The sequence below is a fragment of the Rhinolophus hipposideros genome (assembly GCF_964194185.1).
Source record: "Rhinolophus hipposideros genome assembly, chromosome: 17".
In the NCBI taxonomy this organism is placed as follows: domain Eukaryota; kingdom Metazoa; phylum Chordata; class Mammalia; order Chiroptera; family Rhinolophidae; genus Rhinolophus; species Rhinolophus hipposideros.
This window is the reverse complement of record NC_138063.1, coordinates 22,529,675-22,544,393: the sequence shown is the minus strand read 5'-3', so window position 1 is coordinate 22,544,393 and position 14,719 is coordinate 22,529,675. Positions and strand designations below refer to the sequence as shown.

Genomic DNA, 14,719 nt, shown 5'->3' with positions numbered 1-14,719 from the left:
TATTAACTCATTTGATTCTCATAACAACCCTACATAGTCAATAATTTTATTGTACTCATTTTATAGGTTTGGACTAAGACTCAGAGAGGTTGAATTATTTGCCTAAGGTCACACAGCTAGTCGTGGAGCTAGGATTTGAACCAATGCAGTTGTATAGTATAAATGGACTTTTAAGGTAGGAAGCCAGGCCTAGTTCTCTCCATGTTTACAGTACTCTAAACTTATACACTGGGGCCAAGATGAATATATCAGAAATATTTTATTTAGAAGATACTTGATTATTCACAATAGTCACAATGTTGACTATTGGCTATTAGGTTCATTTTTTCCTTCAAAAATTCTATAATTCTATTTAAATTATAATATTCTTAAATGTTTCTGCAAACATATGATAAAAAGTTAACACTCCTCTCCCTAGAGTTAACCATTATTAACTGTGCAGTGTGATCATTTCAGATTTTTTTCTACCCATATACAAATATCACACTCTGAAATACTCAGTGTCTATGTATGGTATTACCTGTGGCCTTTTAATTCATAAATCTATTTCCTTATAAGGATACAGAACTCTCCTTCATTTTGAACTTAATTAATTAAATATTCCCTAACTTTGTTTAAACAGACTCCTAATGGCCATTAAGTCATTTCCAGTTTTTCCATTAATAAAAACAATGCTTACAAGTAACTATACTTCTATATTTTTGTGCATGTGTACTTCTATGAGATAGATGTCTAGATGTGAAATTGTTAATCAGAGAGACATTATTATTTTCAGTTTTAGTGAATAGTTACCAAATTTTCCTCCAATGGGTTATATTGATTTTCACTGCAGCCTTAAGAATTTAAAATAATTTTTAATTTTAGAAAAATCTCAATCAATTAAAAACAAGTACAAGGCTTTCAGGATAGGAGTATAATTCACATATTATATTATGACATTCGAAAATGTAATATGATCATAAGTCAGCCAGCATCTGAAACAGTGCTTGTCATAACCGGTTCAGTGAAAGCTGCTGAATTCAAGAAGGAGCTCAGGGTGGACCTTTCTTAAACTTGCTCACAAAAATAGATTCCAGAGTCTCTGTTGCCATCTGGTGGCAATTCCCCATTGGTGAAACCTCTCACACGATTTCCAAGGTCTTCATTCTACAGTTCATTACTTCCTGTGCATGATTCTGTACGAGGCATTAATTATTTCATTATTCATAAGTACCAAATGTATTTTTAAATTATAAAATAATCAGGTTACAATTATTTCAGTTTCTTGAGACAATTAGCTGGCTGTGAAAGTAATTATTTACCAAAAATGTCCAGCCTATATTTTTAAAGACTCTTGTATAGACCGGGTCTCTTCTATTATTAGACTTTTGCTTCCACAGGAAGCAAACATATAAAACTTGTCTTTTTTCTATCATTTCTCCTCTCACAATCTTCCCCACTAAAAATAAAAAAGATTAAATGAGTCATAGAAACAGTTATTGGCACCCCCAAAGCATCAGACTCTGCTGGTGTCCCACTCATATCCCCTGGGTACTTATCTCTGAGTATGCAGACCCAAATCCTAATGACTAGCACCTCTTAGCTTCAAGCTCTCTTTGGCCACATGTATGACAGGCTGAAAGTGCCAGGGAAAGAATTCACTGTCCTGAACTAAACAGCAACCAGTGACAGATGGAAGTTGGCATATAAATACAGTTATGGGTTGAATTGTATCCCCCAAAACTTATATGTTGAACTCCTACCCCCCAGTACTTCAGAATGGGATGTTATTTGGAAATAGGGTCTTTACTGAGGTAATTAAGTCAAAATAAGGTCATAAGGGTGGGCCCTCATCTACTATGACTGGTGCCTTATAAAAGGGAAATCCCGCTTTTACATAGAAACACACCCAGAGGAAGACAGTCATCCACAGGCAAGGAGAAAAGTCTAGAACAGATCGTTCCTCCACACCTCCCAGAAGGAACCAACACTGCCAACCCCCGGAGTTGGACTTCTAGCCTCCACAACTGTGAGACAATAAGTTTCTATTATTTAAGCCACCCAGTGTGTGGTACCTAGTGGCTTAAATAATTAGCTTTAGCAAACTAATACAAATACCCAGCTCCCTCACCTGCTGGGTGGGAGAACTCTGAGATATGCGTTCTGTGCTATTTCTCAGAGTCCCTAGGGGGACTTATCTTGTTTCCCGCAGTGGCAATTTGCTTAATAACACACTCTTTATTCACTTCCTTCTCTTCCCTTGTTCATTTCCCATTTTACTACTTGTGTCCACCAGATTCGTCTCCTAAATAAACTACTTCATCTCAAATCCTTATCTCCGGGCCTCCTTCTGGGGTAACCCAAGCTAAGAAAGTATCAGAAATGGTACTCAGATATCAGGATGGGGTTCTGGAATTAGATGCCTTCCCAGACACATGGTAACAAGTGTCTCACTGCTTATGGAAGTGGAATGGTGAGAAACTCTGAGGTGAAGCATACAATTATTGGAGGCCTCATCTGTGGTGAATTAGGGTAAGATTCAGGGGGAAGGCTTATGCAGTATCACTAGCATTTGAAAGATATGGAGTCAATGATGGTTGTTATCAACTGCTATTGACACACTGAAGAAAACTACAAGCTCAAGTCACTAGGGACTAACAAAGCCAGAAAGCTTCTATGGCAGCATTTAAAGAGATACGCTTTGCAATATTGTAAAGGAAACACGAACATGAAATAATGTTGCTACTAAACTATTGTAGCTTTCTGCAGACCCACTGAGTCAGGCCAGCACATCAGCAATCCATCAAACAAGACAATGAAAATGGTACATTCTGGATCAGATCGGGCAAATCCATAAAACCAAGTGCATCACACACAAAAGCAATGCAAACACCTCCATCACCTTCCTTTGTTACACTTATGACTCTCCTTCAGCTCATGTCTGTGGCCTCATAGGAGGTTTCCTTCAACCCAACTGATGAAGAAGAGCAAACAAACTCAGGCTTGGTTCAAGAATAGGTCAGCTCTATATGTTAATTGTAGTTAGTCTGTGGACAGTTGGCACACTACAGCCCCACTTAGGAGTGACTGCGAAAAACCGTGGAGAAGAAAAATATCCCCAGTGGGTAGTGCACCGATTAACACAGCTGGTCATCCACCTGGGGTGAAGGGAGGAGTAGCCCAAGGAAAGTATACGCATAGACTCCTGGGCACATGACTTGTTTGGTTGATCAGGGAACAATATTAGAAGACTGAAGAGCTATGAGGGCAAAGAAAGGAGCAACTAACCTGGCGGGCGTAGGTGATTACCATGAGGAACAACAAATGAACAGGCAACAAATATGCAAATCTTAACATCTCCTATCAGTGCCCACAAGACAGTGGGCAAATTCAGGAGGTGTGGAACAACCAGGTGGTTAGGATGACTCATCCAATGGAGTCCAGCCAGCCTCTGTCCTTGGCCACCCCTGTGCGTGATCCTCAGCAGGCTCATGAACAGAGCAGCCGTGGTGGCAGGGATGAAAGAAACTCTACAGGGGCCCCCATTCACCAGACCTGATCTCGTGGCTACCGCTAGATGTCTGACCAATTCGCCCCAGAGGTTGAAGCTGAGCCCTAAATACATATGTTACTATCCCTCAAGGAAACCCACGAGCTACTTGGTGGCAAATTGATTACATCAAACTCCTTCCACTCTGGAAGGGGCAGAGATTCATCTCTATTGGGACTGACTACAAGAATAGATTTTCCTTTTCTGCCGAAAGTGCCTTGGCCAGCAACACTATCCAAAGGCTGATAGAATGATGTGTCATTATGAAATTTCATATAACATTACCTTAGACCAGTGCTTATTGAATTGTTTTTCATTACCACTCCCCTAAGGAGCCATTTATTTACCTATTTACCTATTTATTTATTTATTTTTCAATTGCAGTTGACATTCAATATGATTTTATATTAGTTTCAGGTGTATAGGCGTACAGCATAGTGGTCAGACATTTATATGTTTACGAAGCAATCCCCTCCATTAGTCTAGTACCCACTTGGCACCACATACATACTTATTACAATATTACTAACTATATTCCCTATGCCGTACTTTACATCCTCATGACTATTTTTTAATTACCAATCTGTTCTTCTTAATCCCTTCACCTTTTTCACCCCACCCTCCAAGCCCCCGCCCCATCTGGCAACCCTGTTTGTTCTCTGTATCTATGAGTCTGTTTTGTTTGTTCATTTATTTTGTTCTTTAGATTCCACATATAAGTGAAATCATATGGTATTTGTCTTCCTCTGACTTATTTCACTTAGCATAATACCCTCTAACTCCCCCCATGTTGCAACAATGGTAAGATTTCATTCTTTTTTATGGCTGTGTAATATTCCATTGTATATATGTACTTAGATTTACGGGCACTTAGATTGCTACCGTATCTTGGCTGTTGTAAATAATGCTGCAGTGAACATATGGATGGACATCTTTCAAATTCAAGTTTTGGATTTCTTTGGATTAGTGCCCAGAAGTGGAATTGCTGGGTCATAAGGTAATTCTATTTTTCATTTTTTGAGGAACCTCCATACTGTTTTCCATAGTGGCTACACCAATTTGCAATCCCACCAACAGTGCACAAGGGTTTCCTTTTCTACACATCCTCACCAAGATTTGTTGTTTGTTGATTTACTGATGTAGTCACTTTGACAAGTGTGAGGTGTTATCTCATTGTAGTTTTAATTTGCATTTCTCTGATGATTAGTGACATTAAGCATCTTTTCATGTCTATTGGCCATGTGTATGTCCTCTTTGGAAAAATGTCTATTCAGGTCCTCTGGCCTTTTTTTAATTGGATTGTTTGGGTTTTTTGGTGTTGAGTTACATGAGTTCCTTATAAATTTTGGATATTAACCCCCATGGAGCCTTTTTAGACATTTTTTTCCTAATTGCCACTCCCACGAAATTCTAATACCATTATGTTTATGCACTGTATATCTGTGCTTTATATGTAAAAAGAGTGAGATTTGTTTTGTCAACCAAAAACCAATTTTCACCCCTTTGAGAATCATGGTGTCCTTGTTGAGAACTCATGCCTTACACCAAGAGCTTCACTTTACAGTGAAGGTGGTACAACAACGTGCAACAGTCCATGGGCTCCACTTTGTCTACTATAAACCAGTGCAACTAGAAGCTGTAGCCCTGATAGAATATTGCAGTGGCCTCTTAAAGGTACAGCAACTTGAGAATATCTTGCACAATTGGAGAACTGGTCTTAAAGATGAATTATAGGGTGCTAACATGGCCACAATGTGTTCTGGCTTCACTAGGTAAGAAAACACAAATCTGAAAGCCAAGGGAAATAGTAAGAGTGGCCTCTGTCACCAGAGCTTACATTGACCCACTTGGGGAACTTGTGTTCCCATCCCTTCAACATTAGGCTCTGCTGGACTAGAGCACCTGATTCCAGGAAGCTGGCAAGGGATACATCTACCAGGGAACATAGAAAGGGTTCCATTAAAACTATGGCTGATGCCTGGTCATTTGAGGGTCCACATACCAGTAGACCAGCAAGAAAAAGTAACTCTCCCAGCAGGAGTAGGTGATTACCATGAGGAAAGGGGGCAGCAAGGGCTACTTGGGACTGAGTTTCACTGTTCTGCCTCTTGGTGTTGCCATGCCTGGTGATAAACATAAATTGACAATTTCAGCAAACAGGGTCTGACAAGGGCTTGATAACCAGGGGTTAAGACACCTTAGGGATGAGGGTCTGGGTTACGCTACCTGTCAAGCAACCTAGACAAGCAGAAGACTAGCCAATGGTGAAGGGAATCTAGAATGTGGGTGTATTAGCTTGCTAGGGCTGCCATAGCAAAATACCACCGGCTGGTGGCTGAAATAATCAGAATTAATTTTCTCATAGTTCTGGACACTAGAAGTCTAAGGTCAAGGTGCTGGCCTGGTTAGTTTCCTCTGAGGGCTCTCTCCTTAGCTTGCAGATGGTCGCCTCTTAGATGCCTCTTCACATGGTCGTCCCTTTGTGCACACTCACCCCTGGTGTCTCCTCCTCTTCCTGTAAGGATACCAGTCAGGCTGGATTAGGGCCCCCACCCCAATAGCCTTACTTCAACTTAATTACCTTTTTAAAGGCCTTACCTCCAAAACCAGTTCCACTCTGAGGTGCTGAGGGTTGGGACTTCAACATATGAATTTGGGTGGACACAATTCATTCCTTAACGGGGTGGTGGAGAAAAGAGATAATGAATATCAATGATGAACTCATCTGTAGCAACAGGGACGATAGCTTGTCCTACTACACTTCCTGGTGTGTGTGTGTATGTGTTGGAAAGGGGGACTTGAAGAAATAGTGACAGGATGGAGTAAAATTCATGTGAGCACAGGGGAATCGGAGCCAGGCAGGTGTCAGCACGGTCAGTGCCCCATCCAAATCCCCTTAGTATCTATTATTTCTTCTACACACCAGCCACACTATCTCCCACAAATCTCCAAAAGGCTTAGGCTCCAGTTGCCCGCTGTGGTAACTTGCTTGATCATGCAGGCTTTTTTGTTTTCCTTCTCTTCCTTGGCTTACTTCCCCACTTCCGTCCTGGTGCTTTCTGGGATCACCCCCCAGAAAAAGTACCGGCACTCAAATCCTTATCTCAGTGTCTGCTTATGGTGGAACCCAAATTAAAACACCAACAGTCTACAGAGGAGCTCATATTTACTAAATTTAACATATATACTTATTTGACTAGCTTTGCTTCCTTTACACTCCTTATTTCTCTCTCAACTGGTTCTTTCTCTAACTGAGTTTTCTTCTAGGCTACTGATTCTTTCATGTTTACTACTATGTGTCAGGTGATAGGGCGACCACAGGAAAAAAGATAGAGAAGGTCCCTGCTTTCATGGAGGTTACAGTCTAGAAGGGAAGCCAGACCTTGAACAACTAATTTCAAAAGAATCGTGTAATAACAAGGAAAATGTGGGAGGGATGAAAGATACAACAGTGGGATCCAACCTAGTCTGGAGGAAGGGAAAGTGCGTCCTTGAGGAATTGACCCTGCAGCTGGCACCAGAATTAAGTGGCATGGCACCCGACTCTGCTTGGCTTCCCTCACCAGCAGTGTGTCCTTCTGTAGTCTAACAAAAGCTAATGTGACAAGGGGTCAAATAGCACTTGGGAGAGAGATACGGTTAACACCAAAATGCAAAATAAATCCCAAATCACCAAGAAACTTTATTTCATATCAAACTGAAAGAGCAATAAAATAAAAATATTTTCAATTCATAAAACACTTTTACATCAATCACACTAACAAGAGAGAAAAGTGACATCCCTGAGGAATTGCTGACAATAAATAAAGTACTTAAAAATAGAATGCTCTGAGTTTGAAGGAAAATTTCCTGAGCCTATTCAATTTGGGGAAGTCAATGGCCCTTTGCAAACTTCAGTTTCTCAAAAGGATGTCCAACTGATGCAATTTTCCTGTCCTGACAAGAAGCTGTCACTTTCAGTGGTGCCTTACATTAAAAGAGGGGAAATAATCTTCTTTCAATCAATTTGTCCATAGTTCTGGGAAAGTTAATGCATAGCGCAGAAGAGGAAAATATCTGCTCTTTGTGGTAACAGAATTTTACAACATAAGTACCAGTGTTATTTTATTTTACACGCATTTTATTATTTTATTTTGTGACAGGGCTATTTTAACTTGTCATGAACTACGATGAACCGTCTTCTCACAGTGTGTGAATGTTGTACAAAAAGTATATAACCTCCCTGTTCTTTGTGGGTGACCAAAGGAAGACCTCAATTTTTGTGAAAGGGTAAGATCAACACTTTAAAGATTCCAGGATCCAGCAAGATTCTCTGAGACCCAGGACTGAGAACTGGCTTTATAACTCTAAATTTCTCTTCATGAATAGAGTCTAAATATTTCAAAAAATAGAGTCATATTTCATTGATTCCAGGAGATATGTATATATACATATATATATATATATATTTTTTTTTTTTTTAACACACTTTAGCATCTCAAATTTAAATGGGCATGGCCATTAACTGTCACAAGTTAATTGTCAACTCTCCCCCACCCAACTTTCTTAGCGGTGTAGAAAATAATGGCGTATTTTACAATCAATGTTTCTTAGATTAAATTAAATATGGTGCTCTGTAGTTCAGTACACAGAGTGAGCCATATAAAAATAAATCTGACATTTAAACCCTGGTAATTTTCCCAATTGAGTAGATGCCAGCAAAAACATTGGCAGCTTAAATTTCAACATGAGCCTCACAGCCTCAGGGAAGGTTAGCAGAATTGTGATGTCAGATACACTAGCAGTCTCTTCTGGTTCTGTACCCAATCAGCTGAGACAACAGTAAGAAAATTGATTTCACACCTCTGGGCCTCATTTCCTCATCTGTAAAATGAGCAAGTACAATCAGATGGCCTCTAAGTCTTCCAGCCAAAAAGGAAGGTAATTTTAAATCTTGCACCACTGAGAATATGTGTTGCTGTGGAAAATCCATAGCACGCTGCCCCAAAGCCAAAGAAGCTTCTTATGCAGGTCGATGGCTCAGACTCCTTTGCAGCCATCCCTGCCCCCCATGCCCTGAGTCAAGTCTCCAAATCCAGAGAATGTCCTGGATCAAGAAGAAAACACGGTTCTTTCACAACTTTAGTAACCAATTAGGAAAGGATCATTCTTCAGTCTGGGGCAATTTGTAAATTTGTTTTAGAAACTGCAGAGCTCAACTAGCTTAAGTTAAACTAAATGTCTACCATAAATTTAAAATATCAAAAAATTACAGCAAGTATTCATTTCAAAGTCTTCAGGATTGACATAATTTCTACAGATTCTGCTGTTCTGAGTGCCTCCTTCCATGCCATAGAAACACCAGCCAGAAAAAGATTTGTTTTCTGAAAGAAAATAACAAAGAAATTTCATTTGAATCAATCATTCATGTCAGCGGCCAGCTCCAACACTGAGATTTTATCCAATGAGGATAAGTGTGTTTGGCCAAGGAAAACATAGGGTGAGAAATAAGTATTCCAAGTGATGGAAAGTGGAATATGATGAGAATAGCATTGCTCTCTGGTAAATAATACATGGATTTATATTTTTTGATACACATATTTTTAAATTCAAAAGTTGTAATCTGTGTCTACCTAAGTATGTTAGAATGAAGAACAGAAATAGCAGCTAAAATCAACAACTGCAGAACAAATCGCAAATTCCTAAACCTTCCTATTTAAATTCAATTCCAAATGTTTGTTCAAACTATTTTAAGTGCTGTGATAAGCTGCTTCACTAAGTTACTAAGGTAGACTCCCTTCTTTAAAATTCTCTTAAATTCAGATCATGGCATTGTACACCAGAAGCTAAACATTAATGAATGCCAACTATAATTTTATATATATAATGTGATGGTTCAGTGTGAGGTCGGAGGGATAGTGGATGGGGGGAGGGGGGTTCACAGTGTGAGGGATATAAATGATGAACGTCTAAGTATTACCTTGTCTTGTACACCTGAAACTAATAAATTAAAAAAAAAAAAAGAAAAAAAAGAAAAAAAAATTCTCTTAAATTCAGTCAATTATACCAGTATATGTTGAATTCCTATCATTGCGCTGGTGCAGACACTAATGAACACCGATGAAATGATATAACTTGACTAAATGGGTTGGTATTAGCATCTTGCATTCAAACAGCAGATTCCTGGGCTCTGAGGAACTAGAGTTGCTGGTTCAAATGCAATTATTGAGCCACTCGAATATAAGCTGTATGCAAACTGGTGAGGCCAAGAAAGAAAGATGTAAAAAATAAACAGAAATAAAAACTCTTGGAGCTGCCCGTGCTCTAGCCATAGCCATCATCTACACGGTGCTCCAGAGAGTGGTTTCACCTTTGAATCCCAGGTCACTGATTCCCAGGTTCTGCTCTACATCTAATATGGGCCTTGTCTCTTTCCATGAGAAAGATGGGGACTTATGAAATGAAGAAGAAATGATGACTGGTCGTAAAGGCCATGCACATTGGAAAGTTAGATATAGTTCGAGTATGGGGTAGGGTATGTCTTCAATTGTCCATTATCTTTTACAGCAAATTTCCTTAAATAGTAACCACACTTCTTAAGCAATGTAAAAACTTACGTTTAAATCTAAATAATACTAGCTGATTATTTCTATCTAATCAAGACACTACGACTCCCCTCCTAGTTAGCTAATTGGCTATAAGTCACAAAGCAGGTGTTTTCAGAGGGCGGAAGACAAGCAATGTTTGATGTCCTCACTTCTAAGCACTTTTTCGTTGTATAGAACACTGAAGGAAAAGCACATGCACATCACAGCCTCAGGAAAGGTTAGAAGAGCCCTGGTAAAACCTGTTTTGTTTCATAAGTGACAGCAAATGTCAGAAACACCAGACCAGGAAGGGTAGGAGAGAGGCCGTTCCAGTTCCTTTATGCCTTCCTGCATCCCACCCACCTCTCCGATCACCCCCAGGAAAACACTAAGGTCAGAAATATGCAACAGGATCAACTCTTTAAAAACAGTTTTTAATTAAAGAATAAATATGTATTGCAAGCAAATTAGAACATGTGGGCAAACAAAAAGAAAATCAATTACCTGTTTGGGATTATATCTTTTCGGACCTTTCCTTTGCTCATATATGCATATGGCATCATAGCCCAAGATAGGCCCATTTGGGTTAAAAGAATTGTACTTTATGAAGAGTTTCATTTAGCATTGCTATTTGTGGCTTCAGAATCATTCCTAAGCATTAGTGAAGACTGATACTGACTTGGGGCATGTTCCAAGCCCTGGAATGCCAAAGAGTAAGAGTCATCTTTGCAGCCATGGTTGGCTTAGTAGTTCTGGTCTAGGAATCCTTGTGGTTTGCTAGTTCAGGATTATCATGTGATGCCTTTGCATGTTTGGTGACTATAGTAGCATTTGCCTTATTTTTATTGACTTCCTTTTACTTGACTTTTCCCCTTTTGAAAATGAAGGAGTAAGGATGAGGTGTATTTCATTTGTGAGCATTGCTTTACGTGTAGATGAGTAATAGCCATGAAAGAACTTAATGAGAGCAAGACAAAGAGTGGTAGAATAACTAATGAAGGGAAAATACCCTCATTCAGATACGGAGACCACTGGAGTGGTCTCCAGTCTCCTTTCAGTAGTGGGATCCAGAGAAGACATCCTGCAAGAACACCACATCCACCAGTGAGTGTGCCAGCCTGCTACAAGACATTACTTTCAGTGGTGTTATAAAGAGGAGTCAAAGACTTCAAAAATACAATCACCAATCTAAATGCAACTTGATAACATGAAAATTAAAGGCTCTTACCACTGATGTTACTGGTAGATCAAACTGTAGTTATCAACCAACGAATAATCTGGGTCATCTGCAAAGGGCAGAACACAGAGCAACATGAAGCCAACATTCTCCCATGGGCTAAGATAAGATCTTAGCCCTTTCAAATCAAAGCATTCCACTCAAAGATTCTAGTGACTTCCCTTTTGTAAGAAGGAATTATACCTGGCCACAAAACCTACCAGTGGTAGTCATAACTATAACTCAGAGAATATTCTGCAAAATCACTATGGTGATTTCTTTGCCCTTTTTTATCCATGCCCAGAGAGCACCAGCCCCAGTAAAGTCATCTTCAAAAATGGACAAAAATAAGTCCCACATTATCAAGTGGCAATTATAAGGCAACAAGAAAAAAAGATCATTTAAATCCTTATATTGTTCAAAGATATAATTTCAGCCACTAAATTGTTTTCCAGTCATTAAATTGTTGCTAAGCTGCTAAACGCAGCATTAGTTGTTTCTTCCCTCTTTCCCTTGATAGGCATATCTTTCTTTTATTCAAATAATAGATATTTGCTGAGCACCTACTGTGTGCTCAGTGCTGGATTAGGAATTGTGAATGATACAGGAAAAAAACCAAGTGCCTGCCCTCAAGAATCTCATAATTATCCAAGGAATATAACTAACAACAACAACAAAATGCTAAAATGTGTGGTTCTCCCAGCGGTATCGGAGTTCAGAGAAAAAAAGAGACCAGTTATTAGTGAAAGATCCAATTATGGGCCACGTACAAAACATATAATATTAAGTTACATGGTTCTAGATATCTGTGCTTCCTATAAATTATATTTCTGTGCAATCCAAAGGAAACCATATCTCAGTTCTGCTGTTCTTATGGCCCAAGTTGAAATAATCTCTTAAGTAACACTGCCTTATACGAAGTTTGTTTTGGTACGCCAGGAAATAAGTTCTCTTGGATAAGCTATAAAATAGAGCACCAATTACCAAATTGCACTCTGTGACACACAGGATTATAGAAAGATTCTAATATAGACTTGTTCTCTCGGAAATTTGATTCTATTTATTCCTCTCTTTCCCTTTATTTCAAAATTCTAGCTACTCAAACCTTAAAGAAAACCTGACATAAGCATTTCCAAAGATATTTCTTGGTGACCTACCTGGTAAACTTTTAGGAACTGGGAGAGGTCCCCTCCTGTAAGAAATGAACACCAAAGTCTTTCAGAGACGTTCTGGTTTTTCCTAAGTTTCTACTTCACACACCAAACATATTACACTCTAATCAGGTCTGGTTTCTGCTTTGGGGAGGTCAAGAAAAATTCAAATGAAGAGAAAAGTCTGCAGCACCGACCTTCTGGAAGCTAAGTTGCAGACATACTGTGAAGCTGAGGAGCGGAATGCACAGTGGTCAGCAGCACAGAGCCCTCACCCCGCGGCCCAGACTGGCAGAATGAACACCTTAGCTGTGTGGCCAAGATTCCCTGATTTCCTTGTCCAGCGTCATCTTCACATGTAAAATGGGAAATACAAGCAGCTCCTACCTCACTGTGAGGATTAAAGGAGCTATGTGGACTGTTTTGAACAGTGCCTGGCATTCTTAAATATTGGTGAGGATCATGCCGTGCCCTCTCCCAAACACTCCATTATCTTTTTCAAAACCGCTTCAAGATGACTGTATATGAAACTAAGGTTTCTTTTCTCAGGATCCTTTATATCAAGGGCAGCAAATGTCTCTGTGAATGATTCAGGCTTTGCTGGCCACATACCATTTCTGTCACAAGTCTACTTTAATGCAAAAGCAGCCACAGATGAGTATGGTCATGTGCCAAGAAAACTTTATATAGAAACACTGAAATTTAAATTTTATGTCATTTTCACATGTCACAAAATAGTATCCCTTCCATTTGTTATTCAACCATTAAAAAAAATGTAAAAACTATTCTTAACTCACAGGCCCTACCAAAACAGGCAGGTCAAATTTGACTGATGAGGCGGGGCAGAATTTGCTGACTCCTGCACTGTACAGGCTGTAAGAAAGGTACGGGATTCATGCATGAAGAAAAATAATCACAGCCAACTATGATATTGTCCTCCTTGGACTATGACAAGTAAAATTCATTTCACATTTATCCTAAAAATGCTTTTTCCAAAACTCTAGCAACCTCACTAAGCAAATGCAGTAGACATGATCCACTTCTAATGTCTTACGACACTAATGATAAAAAAAGTTTATTAAAAATATTTTTTTCATGTGAAAGGAAGCTGGTCATTACCTTGCCAAGTTAGGCCCTGTAGCCTTTCCAGGTGGGGCTGCATTCTTCTGGGGGCAGTAGAAATTCTCATACATGATGGGTGCTACAGAAATCATCAAGAAACAATACATGAGGAGGCAGGTGTCTTCCTTTCTCAATGACATGTGACAAGAAAGACTAATAAAATTGCTTAAATAAACCCCCAAGCCCTCTGTTCTATTCACCTGGTGGAGTCTGTCCAGTTTTTCGTTGATTCACAAAGTACTCAATGTCCTTCTCAATGCTGCACATTTCTAAACTCTTACGGACTTGTTCATACATCTAACAAAAAGAAGATATATCAAGGTAGAGGGATTTCCATCAAAATTGTGATATGGCTTACCGTGTTTCCCCGAAAATAAGACCAAGTCTGACCATCAGCTCTAATGCGTCTTTTGGAGCAAAAATTAATATAAGACCCAGTATTATATTATATTATATTATATTATATTATATTATATTATATTATATTATAAGACCCAGTCTTATATTACATAAGACCCGGTCTCATATTATATTAAAATAAGACTGGGTTTTATATTAAGTTTTGCTCCAAGAGATGCATTAGAGCTGATGGTCCAGTTAGGTCTTATTTTCAGGGAAACATGGTATTAAAACAGGAGGCTTGATGAATGGCTGACTCATTTCCAAATTTTGTTTTAAAAATATTTCTTTTTAAATACTCATGGAACAATGAATATAGATAACAAGTCCCATGACTCAAGAATAATGCCACACACAAATGCAAACAAACTTATTTAACTTGGAGGAAAGTTCTTCCATTCAGTGCTACAGGTCTTCTGCGTATTTAATTGCTCTTCTAAAGTAAATGTCTCTTCTAAGTGAGGGTGGCTATTTCTTAGCAACGAAGGTTGTGATAACTTGATTCAGGTCCCTCTGAGATCTGGGAAGCCCATAAGGATTGCTGTGCACAAGTTAAACCTGGATAATGGTCCTGGAAATGCCATTAAAGTAAATCCTGAGCCCTGGTGTGCCTGGGCACGGGTCAGTCTGCTAGTATTTGGTGCTGACCTGGAGTGACCCTTTGGGACTCACATTCATGCTGTGACACCTCTGTCTTTCACAAATTAAACTGTATTTGGGTCTCCCTTCTCTGCTC

The 14,719-nt window shown here is 39.2% G+C and overlaps 1 protein-coding gene across 1 annotated transcript in view; it reads right to left on the bottom strand.

Annotated features, from left to right (window-relative positions):
* Positions 1-7,990: 7,990 nt before the first annotated feature.
* PSTPIP2 (proline-serine-threonine phosphatase interacting protein 2) overlaps positions 7,991-14,719 on the bottom strand; it is a 78,507-nt gene continuing 71,778 nt past the window's right edge. Inside the window, exons 11-15 of the mRNA XM_081078225.1 lie at positions 13,785-13,881; positions 13,582-13,663; positions 12,469-12,503; positions 11,324-11,381; positions 7,991-8,892 (exon numbers count right to left, since the gene is read on the bottom strand). Coding sequence (XP_080934351.1) covers positions 11,332-11,381; positions 12,469-12,503; positions 13,582-13,663; positions 13,785-13,881 — 264 coding nt within the window. The 3' untranslated portion in view covers positions 7,991-8,892; positions 11,324-11,331. The remainder of the gene's footprint in view (positions 8,893-11,323; positions 11,382-12,468; positions 12,504-13,581; positions 13,664-13,784; positions 13,882-14,719) is intronic.